We start from the raw sequence: 15522 nt of genomic DNA on the forward strand, positions 1-15522 counted from the left end.
CCCAAGACCTACCCTTGAATCATCTTTTGGTGTGGATTCCCTGTCAATGGTTACAAAGTTAAAAGGGCTTTGTCTCCAAATCATTCCACTAACCAAGCTGGATCACATGAAATGGTACGAGCCAACAACAGAACGTTGAGCACAATCAGTATGTCCGCCATGTGTGGTGTCAGAAGGGTTTTGGTGCTGAGCATGCAAATTAAAGGTTCATGCACACGTTATTGAGGCCCATTGAACTGTTCAACTAAAACTTTTGTATATAGTTTTGATATTTTATATAATTTAAGAGAGATAAAAAATGGGTGAGAAGAAGACTAAATAGAGTAGTAATCATATTCTATAGCAAATTAGGTTAATATATGAATACATTCATTTGTAGCATGAGATGTAGAAAGGTTCAAACTGAAGTACAATCTCTTGCTGAATCCATTCTTTTTCTTTTCTTTTCTTTTCTTTTTCATTTTGATAAACAATCCTTTCCCTTTAAAAAACCTTAACCTGATTGATGCTCATTAATTGTGGCTATTTAGACATTATTTTTGAGGTATTATTTCATTATGAAGAATAAGAATACTCAATACCTGAGCATTAGCTCATGGTACACCCTCTCGCCTTCAAGCGAGCAGTCCTAAAGTGGTGTTAACCCTCAAGACTTAATCCTGCCGTTCGGGAATTTTTTGAAGTACAAAATTATAGTCATGCAACCAATAGAACTTAGACTAACCAGGTGCTTGGTAGGGTAGCTCTGGCCTCCTCGATCTTAAAGGCAAACAATGACTCAAGCAAATAACAGGTTTACGACATTATTTTTATAATGGGGACCATGCAAGTTTGTGTTTAGTCTCACATTAATTGTATACCGGATAGATCTTGAATACTTATATTAGGCTATCCTCGTACCTGTTCGCTCTCCGGATCTAGTCAATCACCGTGGAGGGGTCACCCTCAAAGAATAGACTCTGTCGGCCTAGCACCCGTCAATAGAGATGACCACCCGTTGATACGGGACACCTACAGATTGGTGTGGAAGTTGACCTCTTGCCAGATAACTCATGTGTATCGAAAGGCAAACGGTGCAACAGACTGGGTCGTCTCTTATGTTGCCCGGCATTTCGAGGAGGTCATGTGGACAAGCTTAACATGCATTCCACACCTATGTACTATTTACTTTCACTTGATCCGGTAGATTGCACTTACATTAGAATTCCATAAAATGAAATGCCGATTTGACCAAAAAAAAAATTATATAGAGCTAAAAAATCTAAGTAATACTTTCTGATTAGTATTTTTAAATTAGATCCATCATTGTTATAAATGGCATTTGAGTAGGCTCAATTTATAGTCCACGTGGAGAAAAAAAACACTAGCATAGCTTTTGTGGGGCTGATCGCAGACCAATAATAATGTTTGTGATTGGATTTGCAGTATATGTGATTTAATTTAATTAGATCTAGACTCTTAACCAGGCATGACCGCTACAGCCTAACCCCATAAGCTGTCCTGGGTTCATGCAACTCTACGAATGAGCATTACTTAAAATAAAGGTAGCTGAACACTCATGTTAGTCCAACTAATTTACCAAACTTGTTGAACATGGCACACATCTGGTCATAGATTGGCTAAATAGGGATTGGCGAAAAATGGGTTTGTTCAAGGTGCGCCACCCTAGAATATAATACCAGTGTTGAATAATTGTGATGCTTCTATCCAGACAAGAGGTGTGGAATATTCAACAATAAGAAAATAATTAGTTGCCTTCTAGCAGCATTACAGCAGCATGAAAAAAAAAAAGAAATTTGATACAAATGTTACATCGACATTTTACCACAGGATCTATCCGTTAAAGCAGCATATAGCTTTGCAATCCATTCTGGACATGCCTTCAACGAATTATTGCAGGAAGTGTAGGAATACTGTTTCTCACTCAGTTATATCAAAGCAGAGCTTAGCTTCATCCCAGGGACCATTTATCTCAAACTTGTATTCCTGTATCCTTATAAGCCAGTAGGGGCAAACAACTGATACGAAAACCAGAAGACCCAGCAAAAGAACAAAGAGCATGCGATGCAACTGGAACACAACGCTCAAGGTCATAATCATCAATGCAAATGAGAACCACATATGCAGTCTGAAGGAGTATTTCTTAATGCAGAATGCGATGAGCGGCGCAAAAAGGAAGATTTGCAGGGAAAAGAACATTATGGCAAAGACATGAAGCCTAGATGGGAGGCGTGAAGCCACTAGAACTGAAGCTACTATTGATGCATTCAAAGAAATGTTGCTGGCCAAGGTTGGATTGTTCAGAGCACCAGGGGGTCTTATTGTGGAACCAGAGTAGTCGTGCAAGAAGAGATGGACCACAAGAAGCGACACAGTGAGTGCATATATAGAGTCTGAGCTGATAGACCTGGTGAGTGTATGATATATAGGCGCTAAAATGTACAAGCCACTGATGAAGAAGGAAATGTTAAGAAGATATCGAGAGAGAAGCTGCTGAGAAAGCTGACTTGTCGTAAGCAAAAGAACTGAAAAGCCGAGTGCTAGAAGGCCAACATCAAGTTTAAGGAGAGAGGTCTCATCAATGACTGAACCCAATGTATGAATCCAGACAGAAATCACCAGAGCAACGATGCAAAGATACTGAGATATGGAAACGGAGTCTTGCATCACCTTAAACAGATCCCTCTTTACAACATTAGCATTCATAACCATTGCTTCAAGGAATGACTCATCACTGTAGTTATCATTGTACCCCGGCTGCATTCCTCCGTAGGCTACTTTCTTCCACTTTGGACGATGTGATATCCTGTCTGCAGCACCCTTCATCATATGCTACCTAATTTACTAATGGACAAATGTTCAACTTAGGAAGGTCTCAAATATGGCCTCCAATCTTTTAGTATAGCTTTCTATATCATGCCTGCAATTTAGTAAATTTAAAGTTCATGCAATTAATCCATACAGAGAACCACCTTCATCCCAGGTTGATAAGCTCTCAGTTTAACTGATTCCTGCTCAAGGAAAAAGAGATGATTTTAGAGTGCACAAAAATGGTCCTCTATCAATAAATAGGGCACTCAATGGATCAATGGTCCTGTATCACATATCATAGCTGGCGGGTACATATTTACAAGAGCAATGCAATGATCAAGAAAAATGTAAAAAAAAGGATCATGATAGCAAAACATGCAACAAATACAGCAGATTGCTGCATCTTTGATTGTAACAACAGGGCTCTACATCCAATTAGGATCTTGCTTGAAACTAACCTAGTTGTTTGGCTTAGGTGTGAGTCCTTGCATTGAGAATTCAATTTTTGTTGTTAAAAAGTAAACAATTGAGGTGTTCTCGGTCTAGCTGGATTCTTTTAATGGCAGAAGACTATAAGCGTGGATAAAGATAAACCAAAATCTATAATTCTTCGTCAGATGAAAGCTATAAGATTAATATAGAAGATGTGTATAGATGTTTTCAGGATACTGCAATTTTGTCTACACATCAAGCAAAACTAGATTTATATCTTCCTTTTCCTTTGTTTTCTGCTTGTCAACATGGCATAAGGGGTAGTACAGTAAGGTTTTCTCCTTATTTCTCCTTATTTACATGCACCTAAAGTTTGATGATTCGATCATTTGAAGGGGACAATCATAATGAATGTAAGCTATTGCAGAGCAAGCATTTATCTAATTTCACCAGCACCTTAGGATTCAGGTATCAATTCTTCAATGGATCAGAACCCAAATATTTGATCAGGAATTTCAAAGCAGTCCAAAGGTTGGGTCCATAGTTGGCAACAAGAGCTGCAATTTGCGACTGGAAAGGAGGACCAGCGGCCCCAAGCAACTTCAAAACAACAAACAAAATGCTGAAGGCTATTGCAGGCAGCTGATTTGTAAATATCAATGGAAACAACAGTATAGCCCCAACACTTTTTGGAGTCTATTGAAGAATTGGAAGGTAAAATCTAGATAAACAAAAAGATCCAAGCTGACAACAAGATCACAGAGAAATGGCAAAGTTGCACCACAAATTGATAGTAGAATGATAGCAGTTTTACTTTTCTTGGATCTCCTATCCAAGAAAAAAATCAAGTGATTATAAACCTGAAGCTCAATCACCCTGCCATCAACTTCAGAAACAACTGATAATTGTCATGCAAGAATTATGATATCAGATCAAGTTCTCTTTTCTCCTTTGTGAGTTGAGACCTGGCCCAAGAGGTTCACTTCATTTGTATGTAATTATGGAGTGGAAAGTCATATTGAGACACTATGAGTGAGAGCAAGTAGAAAGTCATGCTATGCTCGATAAATTAAATCATAGAATCTCAAAACCTGTGAAGCGGTTGGAAGCTGCATAAAGCATACACAGATGGCCTATTCAGACATGGACTTCAGCAGATCATATTAATCTTTCACCGAATGGCCAATCTTGACAACTGATCAATTAAAGAACCAAGACATCATGGATGGGTGGACACATGAAGGCCAGCTGATAATACGATCAAGGGACTGGGCAATGGATATGGAACATTATATCGATTGTGCTAATATGACTTAAGGGAAGAGTGGGTATTCTTAAAGGCCAAATTAAAGGAGTCCCCGATCAGTAAACTGTGTAAGTGAGCAGCTGCATAAATTGCTGTCCCCTTGGTATGATATGCCTAAGTGTAAATGTTGTATATGGCGGTACAGTGAGGAAATCAATTACATAAAACTAGGCAATGAAGCAACATAAGGGAAGAGATGAAAATGAGATGGAAAAAAAAATCTGGCCTACCATCAGCAAAACTTGCATGAATTTTTTTTCTTTCTCAACATATGAAGTTAAGTAGTGGAGGATTACATAAAAGAATCCAAAAGATCACTTTTGGGAATCATATGTATGAGACTGACATTCCAAAAGGGACTAGATACTATATGAGTCAGCACAAGGAGATCCAATATTGAGAAGGTAGCATTGCCTTGTAGAGAATCTTGAATAAGAAAATTAAATGCAATTAGGGATGGTGCCTAATGGGCTTGCAGATGATTTTCTCAAATGCAATTCCAAGCAACTATCAAATGCAGTAATCAGTAATGTCCTAATTTTGCTAAAGATGTTTCTACAGAAGAGAAAAAAATACCATATCTGATGCTTAAAGGAGAAACGTCATTATCACTTTGCATTTTGCTTGTGCCCACGGGCATGCTGACCCCTCCCTGCTGTGCATGCCATTGGTCCATGCCTTGCAGATGGGGCCGGACTGACCATGCATGTAGCACCGCACCACTGCAGTGGTGGCCCCTCAGTGCACTGGCCAGTGGCACATGCAGCACAGAGAGTGCCGCATCTGCACAGCAAAAGAGAAACCACACACATCAAAACCTACCTAGCAGCCAATTAAGACATCCATCAGGCCTAGGCAGGGCACCCAGGATGTTTCCTTTTAATACCTCTAACATCCTTCTCGGGTCTTTCTGTGTAGGTTCAGACAAAATTTTATTTCTTTTTCATTTTTTTTTTCATTTCGCTCATTGTTTCCCCATATAAATATTCAGAAACCCATCTAAATAAGCCTATATTTAGCTAGAGTTCTTCTCAAAACCCTTCAATTATGTCACCACAAACTTCCTTTATAATTCTTTAAATATTAACTTCTTCAAGCCCAATTTATCCATATTATTAACAACTGTCCTGAATTGTCCCCACATATTTCAGACTAGCAAGCATTCAAACCCGTTATATCCTTAATATCTTCGCTCCTTATAAGCCATTATTTAATAATGTGCTTTCTACCTAAATATTATCTTCAGATAACACATGCCCAGATCTATTGTAACTTCAAAAGTCTATATAAAGATGGATAAAGACAAAAAAATGATGAGAGCATCAATCAGAAGTTCCTTGAAAAGAAATTGTTGGTAGAAGGGAAAAATGACTGCTCGCCCTTATCACTTCTAAAAATTAATTGGGGCATTGGCAGCAGATAGAAGAGGATTTTGAGATGGATGCTTACATTATTAGATTTGAAGTTTATGACATTAATAATACCACATAATGAAATACAATCTTCAATATATCATTGGACTTGATTTCATGATCATATACCACATCAATCTCCAACATGTGAGGAAAAATACATTCTCAAGTTCATTTGACAGAATACATACAAATCTTCACATTCACACTGAATGATGGCTTTGCACCAATTAAGTATCCTTAAGAATGCCATAGTTGATAAGGTTAATGAAGGTTAGCTTTCCATATTGATGATTAATGGCTTAATTCTTGACTATTTCATCTAAGATTGGAGTCATCAACAAATTTTATATATTCATGGTATAAAGATTCGTCATCAATCATTAAACAAATGGCTTGTTTCCCAAAAACCATGTTCGTGATAAACTAAATTTATTGGATTGTTCATACTCCATAGATTCAAAAATCTAATGACAATAATATTCAAATATTGGTGGTGATAGTGCCAAAATAATGCGAAACCATTGATTTAAAAGGCAGCTGTGAACTGAACAGGAAACTAGAGACCAAATGGTGCTTTGCCAGAAGGCAATAATTAAGCAAACGATTAAAATATTTATATTAAAATTAATTAGAACATGAAAGTTTTATAATACATGAGCATAAACAAATAAATAGAAATTAAAGCAAAAGAGATAAATTAGGGAAACATTTCCACAACTATTTAAAGACCTATCTTAGCGAAATATGACAGGGCATGTTGACTAGCAAAGTTACACAATTTCCCTGTAGATATTACCACAAATTTGATTGATCATCCAAAAACAAAGACACTCAATTATTTAACTGAATTATTGTGACCAGCAACTCCACCAGAATATGCATACGAATGCAGAGTTAGAATGAAACAAATATCCAAAAACTTGTCAAATTGTTTAAGCTGCATGTAGGTAAGGTGATTGGGCACCAAGAAGATTGGTCGGTTCTAACACTCTAACTCCCTCTGCTTGTACTCCAGACGGTACTATGAGCTTCTCATGGTGGTAGGTGCATTTGCTCATAAATGAGATTTCGTTGAAGGTTTTTAATTGTTGAATGAACAAGTGACTAGAATTAGTCTAACATAGGAAAATTGGTTTTACGAACCCTCATACCTTAAACACTCATAGCAGGTGAATTGATATGAGTACAACAATGGATAGTATCTAAAAGTTTGAATTGTTTGCCTTAGATCAATGTGATTTCAACTTACAACATAGATATCCAGACCAATAAGCATGAAGAATCGTACTTAAGATCCAAACTAACAGGAGAGGTGCTTGAATCTCAGATACAAATCCAGTCCTCTCTTGTGGACGTCACTATTGAATGAAAGTCCATAATAACCATTTTGAGATGCCAACCCGAATAGTTGGCAAGCCTTAATGGTTATGGATCAATCACTTCGAGATAAATCAGGAAATTTTCAATAGTTTTTTAGCTGTGGTGTTTTTTTAGCCATCCATTTCTCGATAATATATATATACCAAACATAAACCCTAGGCAGATGTCTTCTGAAGAGTTCTGTGCATCATTATCAATGTTAATGTACATGTCAAATATTTGATTAGTTTGTTATTATTTATTTCCAATAAAAGAAGAGCTTTTTTTGACTAAATTAGGACCTTAAGAACAGAAATCAGATAATGCATATTGATATTCCCCAACGTTGTCGACATGATATTGAGTATTGACCGCCCAATAAGACACAAAATGAATCCCTTTGTCCCCATATCTTGTATTTCTGCCTCACCCTAACCAGAAATTTCAAGTAAAAAAAGGAAAGACTGTTGCACTAGATCGGAGAGTTCATAAGAGATCCACAACAGATTTGAAGAGGAATGTTGTTCTTGTGATATAACAAGATTATTAAAAGAAAAAAGAAAGATATTACGGTTTTTAAGTTAAAATTGCTCAAGATATCACCATTTCCACATGTGCCCTTCTATTGGCATATGCCATAAAGACAATTAAGGCCTGGAAAGGAATTTGAAAGTTAAAGTGGTGGTGGTGGTGTTTTGAGGGCATAGGATCTTGCCCTTCGTGGCATCATGATCTCTATAGAAGGTGGGTTTTTTTTTTTTTTTTTTTTTTTTTGGGGGGGGGGGGGGGGGTGGCGGCGTGGTGGGGTGGTGGTTTGGTGTGGTGTTTGCGCCTAGAGGAAGAGAAAGAGGTGTTGTGAAGTAGATGAGATTCAGGCTCTAGTTTCAGTTAGGAATTCTTCCAGTATAACCAGTACTAGGGAACGTGCCTTGCACACAAGACACCCGGATATATAAGGGCATCAATTCTCTCAATAATAGGCAAGCTTCCTATTAAGTATGAAATGAGAAGATAAACTCTTTATGGAGTTCTAACTTCTAGGTCAGTGGATTATGAAAGACAGCACAAAAAATCTAATAGATCATGGAGTTGATTATTAGTAAATGATGAATATATTTTTAGTGCAAAAGAAATTGGGTGCATCACTTGATAAAAGACCAATGGTACAATTTCACCTGTTACAGAAGCAGTTAGGCATATTCCACTAGAACGTGGTCATCAAGTTCAAAAAAAAGAAAATCCAGACTGCTAAAAATACAAAGATATATTAATCCACTGGGAGACTCCAAGCTGACTGAGCACATCAAGCTTCTCTACCCAGACACTAAGTGGATGTTTTTGTAAAAGACATCAACATATCAGTGGAAAAGAAAAGGAAAAGCCAAAAAAATAAAAATAAAAAAGGTTAGACACAGGAATGTTAAAACACGGTCCAATCCGTTTTCAAAAACTAAGTCCATTAATGACATAGCGCACATTTTAAATCGGTTAACTTTTTTATTCTAATCTCTTCTTATCTTTCTACTTGGTTCAGCATTGCTATGAAAGCACATGACTTGAAAGAAGGAGAGCAAATCTCACTAAGAAACCAAACATTTTTCGGTATTGTGCTTCATAGCATCAGTCCACTAACATAACGACATGAGAAATTTGAGGGGCAAAAAAGAGAGAGAGAAGAAGAAGAATTAAAGAATTTCACATGTTTGTGCAAAGATTTAATTTTTTTTAATTTAAAGTGCACACTAAAGAGAAGCACAAATACGATGATCGTGAGACTGTTGCAGTCAATCCATGGTGTAATTCAGTGAACCAGTACCAGAATCAAAGAATGTGTCTATCATGGCTGACAAACCAACAATATAATGTCCTTTGATGCATTAAATCAAACAACGTATATGCATGTGGTATGCGTTCAATAATTCATCTGAAAACCTACTGCGTAGTGCAAGGAAAACCGAAATTACAAGTCCGGAAGAAGATGCAAAATGTGATATGAAACATAGAGTATGCAACTTCAAATTGAAGCCACACCAGCAGCAACATCAGAAGAGGAACAAAAACATGAGTGGGTGGTAGAGATCGGACTTACAGAAGCAAAAGAAGGAGAGAGAATTCCTTGGAGTTCCGGGTGGAATGCTTGAGAAACAAGAGAGAGCGAGATGGTGGGCGACGGAACCGGACCTCTTCCAGTCCCGTCCCATGATGTGTTTCTTGGTCGATGAAAGGAGGACCGATACTATCCGCTGCTTAGCTATATCCGGGCCATGGTTGGTTGCAGGCCGAGTATAGAGAAGCCAACGGGTAGACTTATTATTTTCGGCTTTTTTTGAGTGCATTCGTACTTGCACTGTATAAGACATCCGTTCTAGAAAGAAAAAAAAGAAAAAAAGAAAGAAAGAAAAAATAATCGTTCACTTTTTGAGTCTCATGGGCCGGATCGGGTCAAAAATAGGACTAAAAAAATATCGGATCTAAATTTTATATTTTCTGATCCAACATGGCTTGACCCGTATAATATCTGAATCTAATTTGGATCGGCAAAATGAGAGGCCTGACTCAACCCAAATCCTATTTAACCTGACCTAAAAATACAAATTATATAAAACAACTTCTCCTTCACTCATTCAATGAATTTATTTAACCTAAACACTTCTTATTCATCTCAACAACTCCTTGTCCTCTCACATACTTTCACTTAATTACATTAAACATTCATTATTTATTTTGGTAGACTTTTGTTTATCAATTATCATATTTTTTAAGTATATAGTAATAGTTAAATATTTAACTTAAACTGTTGATTTGACCCTGTTTTGACTCAAACATTCAGGGTTGCACATTAATGTATGTGATCTTGCATTACCGGATCATTTCGCGGGCAATGAAGTAGTTTCATGGATGAACATTATGAAGTAGACTTGATAAATAATGTGTTTTTGTACTAACACCTAACATTCCAAAAGAGCAAAGCCCACATGCACACCCTATGCGTAAAAATATCTGTAACAATTAAATATAAGAGCGTAAAGTAAGTTTTAGATGATCAAAGTCTTGTCATTTAAAAGAGATTATTGAAGGGGATCATTTTTTTTGGATAATTATATCCCCTGAAAATGAGTCTTTTGATCCTTTCCTAATGGGCGCATATACAAGTCTGTGTAATGTCTATCAATGTCAGCAGGGGCAGCCGAATGCATTTGGAGGTCTAAGACGAACTCACTAAAGAAGGCCTTTTTTTCAAAAAATGATGAAAAAAATTTAATAAGTACAAAATACTTTAAAAATTTATTTAAAAATATTTCGTGTAGCCTTTTGAGATGCAAAATTACTAATCAAACTTTTATACTTAAGATTTATTAAAATACTATTTTCAATCGATAATATAGCTAATTCATTTAATCCATTTAAACTTTTGTGCTCTATATAGCAAGTAGTTCACTTTTATTCAAATTAGATGTCTGAACATGAAATGCCAGCAAGATACAGCTCAATCCCCAATCCAAATTCCACTCATCTCTATCAGATTCCCTCCCCAATGCTGCTATATATCATCCAATTTACAGAGCTCCCAAGATTCATGGGAGGAAAGATTTTCACCCAAGTTAGGTATGAATAACAATTTCAAGTTCCTTTAAGGGGAACCACTAGATGCAATTTTCCAGGGAAGACATTCTAAAGTTTCAAGCATGAGTCTACTTCTGGTTCAACAAAACCACATTTAATCACCTGCTTTGATGAAAAAGACCATTGATTAAGTAAAACTGAAAACCATGGATCCTTGTAATAAATTAGAAATGTTAATGAACTAGTTGATTAGCTACATAAAATTCTAATAATTCCAATTTGATTACAATTAATTAGTCTCTTCCACTGATATATGAAATAGACCTGGTGAACTCAAAAGTGTAATTAATTAGGAGTGTATAGAAAATAAAATGATTTGGATATTCACATCCTTTACAAAGTTCATATTAGTAGCACATATTAGCATCTCAGGAGCAGATTCTTCATTCCCTTTGCAATTAAGAAGCAACAGTATCAGGTTTTCATGACTATCCCTCAAATATGTGGAGTAATGTAACATGATAGAAATAAAGGGAACTCGTAAGTATCCTTACCAACATGAAAAGTACCGAACCATGAGAAATCAGGTTATTCCTGTTGCTTTTAGATTTAGAGTCAAGAGAGTCTTGTAACTTAGCGGGACCCTTTTCCTGCCCTCAGGTTTTATAAAATGTTCGTGACAGCCTAATGTGCTAGGGTCCCAGTTTGCAATTCTTTGTATCTTTTAAATAGAAGAAAATGACTCTATACACTACGAGCTAGATTTTTTTTTTTTTTGGTGTAACTGCAACTTACACATGCCGGGCGTAAGTACAACCTACAAAATCAGGAAAAAAAAAGATGACAAAGAGACTGAGGCACAATCGCCTCAGATGAACCCTCCCAAGTGGTGGGCCGCAAATGAAGCCACCTAGTCAGATGCAAATGAAGCCATCCAGTCGGCCGCATTGTTCGCCTCCCTGTAGACGTGTGTGACCCACGAGAGACCATTCTCGCTTAAGAGTCTACGAACGTTACAAAGCAGCATGCTCGAGCTCACACCGAGACTCCGGCTCCGTATCCACTCTATCATCGTAGCTGAGTCTTCCTCAAACAGAATGTGGTCCGCATCCAGCACCCGCCTCGCATAAGTAAGGCTACGAGCTAGATATTGAATTTCATAAAGCAGCTTGGATTCCCACGTCCGATGCTTCCAATCACAAGCGTGGAAATTAAATACAAGTATATTTCCCTTTGCACCCTATAAAGTACAAGACGCCTTCAATGCAAAATATTTGCACTTCTGAGATTTCGGAAGCCCAACTCAGGTTTCACAATCAAGACAGACTATCTTAAATGCTAACAAAGCCTCGCTACTACATATATATATATATATATATATATATATATATATATATATATATATATATATATATATATATATATTACCTGATTTAAACCCTAACCTCTATCCGATGCAAGGGGCACAGGAAAAACATGAACTCTGACCTATAAAAACCCTAGTTCTTCCAAGAACCAGAGCTCAACCCGTTCGGCTTACAAATTAAACACCAGCTAGCATACAGGAACCGAAGAAGAAATATTTCATGAAAAAAATGAAGGATTCAAGAAAGCTAGGCCTAATTACCAACAAATCTAACTCTAAACCGTAATTGTCCAATGTTGCAATACTCCCAAGCTACCCGAGCTAGTCCAACTAATCCACGCCAAGGTTCTTTCCAGTACAAGATTTGAAAAGAAATCCCTCTAATTATCGAACCAAGAACCCAGAAACACGCGAGAAATCGCCATTACACCACAAGAAAGGTCGATTCGACTTACCGCTGCTATCAGAGGGACCGTACTCCATGACAGAGCCCTCCAGGAGACGAATTCTTTTGCGCGGACGCCCCAAAAAATGCTGTGGACACCTCGAAAAAGAGAAAAGAGAGTGCTTTCTCCTCAGTTAGGTCGAAAACGCATCAAGAACCGGGCGATCTGCCTCTCTTACATCCATTTTTTCCCCATATACCGCAAGAACCGATCCATTTCGAGCGCCCCTAAGCCTCCGTTTTGGAGTTTTGGGGAGAAAAGAAAAGAAAGAAAACTTTAATGAGGAGCGAAAAGAAAAGAAAGAAATAGAATAGGCTTTTCTCCCTCTCTTGTTTCGAAGTTTTAGGAGAAAAAAAAAATACTTTTTTTTCTTTGAAAGTTTGGAGAGAAAAACAAAAAAAAAAACATACCTTTTTAATATTTTTACTAAAATATCCTAGGGGCATGCTTAAGTTCCAATTCTTTTCTCTCCAAATCCTTCCACTTATGAAGGAAAGAAAAAAGAGGATTAGAGATCTAAATTTTTTTCCTCCTTTTCTTTTCTTTTTCCTCCAATAAAAAACTCCCAAACATCAAAATTTTTTACTTTCCCTTTCATTCCATTCCTTTCTCCTTAATTCCAAGTTTTCAAACGGACCCTAAACGAATTCGATCGAGAATTCGAATAGCAGGAGTGGAGTTTAGGGGAGCTTCGTGGAGATCAGTAGATATAGAGAGAGGAAGCCAACGGCGTGAGAGAGAGAGAGAGAGAGAGAGGCAGGGGCGGCCCAATGCATTTGTCGGCTTGTGACGCTTGTCGCCACGACGACGCGGCCGCCACCTCGCCTAACCTCGCCTGTGAGAAGTCGAGAACGCCGAGAAGACGAACCAAACGGGGAACTGGAAAGTGGGAAGACGGAGTTTGGGATCGGCTTTGCCGCTTTAAGAATGGTTGCAACGTTGCTGCCGCCTGGGCAAACGGCCCTTTTTGGGGGCAGGGGCCTTATACCACCGAGGCAAGTAGAATAACTGATCTAATTAGTAATTATTGATTTTTTTTGCGGGCCTACCTCCCGCTTTGCTTGTTTCAAACACTAGTCTTTCTGATAGGAAAAAAATGATTTTTCATTCATAATTCTCATTTCTACAGAAAAATTCAAATAGTACAAGAGAGCAAAAAACGAAATCTATCCTAGAAAGATAGTGAGGGTGAGAAAGAAGCCTTTTATTTTTGACCGCTTTAATGTGGTCGAGTAGAAATTGATACTGAAAAACGATCCTATTTGGCCTTGTACCTAGTATTTTTTGAATTTATTATACATATATATTAAACAGTCGCCTAAGAATTGGATCAGCCCTGAAGCCGGTACATATTAATAAGATTTGAGTATGAGAGGCAGCTTATAAACCTATAGCTTTTGAGATGACATCTCAGTATTGGGCACCAATTTCCTTTTTTATCATCTTGCCTATTTAATATAGTATTTCCTTGTTTAAAAAATAATGAAGTGGCTTGCTACAGAAACTCTTATCTATCAAACTCAGATGCAGCAATATCCTCTTAAAGTGTTTGACTTTAAGATGGTGGCGTGAAAATGCATGTGGCGTATCTTCGATAGACAAATGATTGTATTTAGATAAACTATTCAAAATTTCAACTTGTTTATCTATATATGCTTTGATCTAATAGGTAATGAAAAGGAGTCAATATTCTTTATAAATATAAATAATTAATCAGTATCTTTTATTTAATTTATTGGTTTTTGTTTACAATTACTGTAAATATTAACAATGAGAATTGCTTGCTAGACTATAGGATCACATGATCTTGGTGTATCAATAATTTTCCTTTTGGTCATAATTTGACATATCTGCAATATGAGGCCAATGCTTATCATAACTTGATATTTAGGGATAACCTGAATCTGAAGTCTCTAGCAGCCATCTATTTTCTCAGCATTATTTGTCAATGATCTATTTGATAAAGATAAATCTCTGAGATGTTAGATAAGTTACATCTTATTTATATTTCAGTAGTGACAATTCTATATACGGGCTTCCATGATAGGTTTTTAGCATATACGCCGTGTAACGCACATAATATAGAAATGTATTAGTTCTCAAGCAAGTTCTTACGCAATGCTTGGAACTTTGCTTTTAAGACATAGAAAGTTTTGAAAAAATTTGAACTAGCGAATGTGAGCTATGTTCATAAAATGTCTCCATGTTTGCAAGAACCAAATTATGGAGTAAAATTGTACTACGAATAGTCTAAACAGGTTATGTACCATAAGGCAAATGGGACAGCAGATTGGGCAATCTCTTACGTACCTGCAGTATATGATGCATTCTGAAGAGACTTTCTGGCTGGGTGAGGAAGGTTTACCCGGAGCGCTCTAGGAACTGTTATGTTTTGATCTTCTTGGGTTTATTCGTACCTGCATCCGCTTTAGCCAAAAAAAGGAAAAGAAAAAAAAAAAAAAAGACTAAACATGTACATTTCTCATTACAATCATGATTAGCGATCCATGTATGAGACCTCTTAATATCAGCTTTGATGATTTAAGAATCTTCTAAACATTACCCCAATTCATACTCAAAATTCAGATGACATGAAGTATATTTGCAAGAATATATGCTTCAAAGTACATACTTGGATTATGAGGTGCTGAGACAAAGGATAAATTTCTTATCATATCATCAATCGGTTGAACTCACGTGGTATATTTCATTTTTATATTATCTTTATAAAGAATAAAATATAACATAAACTGATGATTCACGTGCAAAGCACGTGATCTTTAACGCACATGGATCTTCCTCCAGCTCCGTCGCCTCCCTCGC

The 15522-nt window shown here is 37.0% G+C and overlaps 1 protein-coding gene across 2 annotated transcripts; it reads right to left on the reverse strand.

Annotated features, from left to right (window-relative positions):
- Positions 1 to 1666: 1666 nt before the first annotated feature.
- On the reverse strand, positions 1667 to 13649 carry SETH1 (phosphatidylinositolglycan synthase family protein). 2 transcript variants are annotated; one of them, XM_089925840.1, is made up of 3 exons: positions 12709 to 13647; positions 9413 to 12127; positions 1667 to 3011 (listed from the first exon to the last, which is right to left on the reverse strand). In XM_089925840.1, exon 3 carries the CDS (start codon positions 2827 to 2829, stop codon positions 1921 to 1923), a length of 909 nt encoding a protein of 302 aa, XP_089781966.1. In that variant the 5' UTR covers positions 2830 to 3011; positions 9413 to 12127; positions 12709 to 13647; the 3' UTR covers positions 1667 to 1920. The 2 variants fall into 2 exon arrangements, with proteins under 2 accessions (XP_089781966.1, XP_017700357.1); XM_017844868.5 differs by lacking the exon at positions 9413 to 12127 and having other exon boundaries at positions 12709 to 13649.
- Positions 13650 to 15522: the final 1873 nt, after the last annotated feature.

The sequence above is a fragment of the Phoenix dactylifera genome, chromosome 10 (assembly GCF_051530095.1).
Source record: "Phoenix dactylifera cultivar Ajwa chromosome 10, Ajwa_hap1_PhDact_Kaust_v1.1, whole genome shotgun sequence".
Classification (NCBI taxonomy): Eukaryota; Viridiplantae; Streptophyta; class Magnoliopsida; order Arecales; family Arecaceae; genus Phoenix; species Phoenix dactylifera.

Bases quoted from the DNA above. Each gene is read 5' to 3' on its own strand.
- SETH1 (XM_017844868.5), bottom strand. From the start codon at position 2,829: ATGATGAAGGGTGCTGCAGACAGGATATCACATCGTCCAAAGTGGAAG.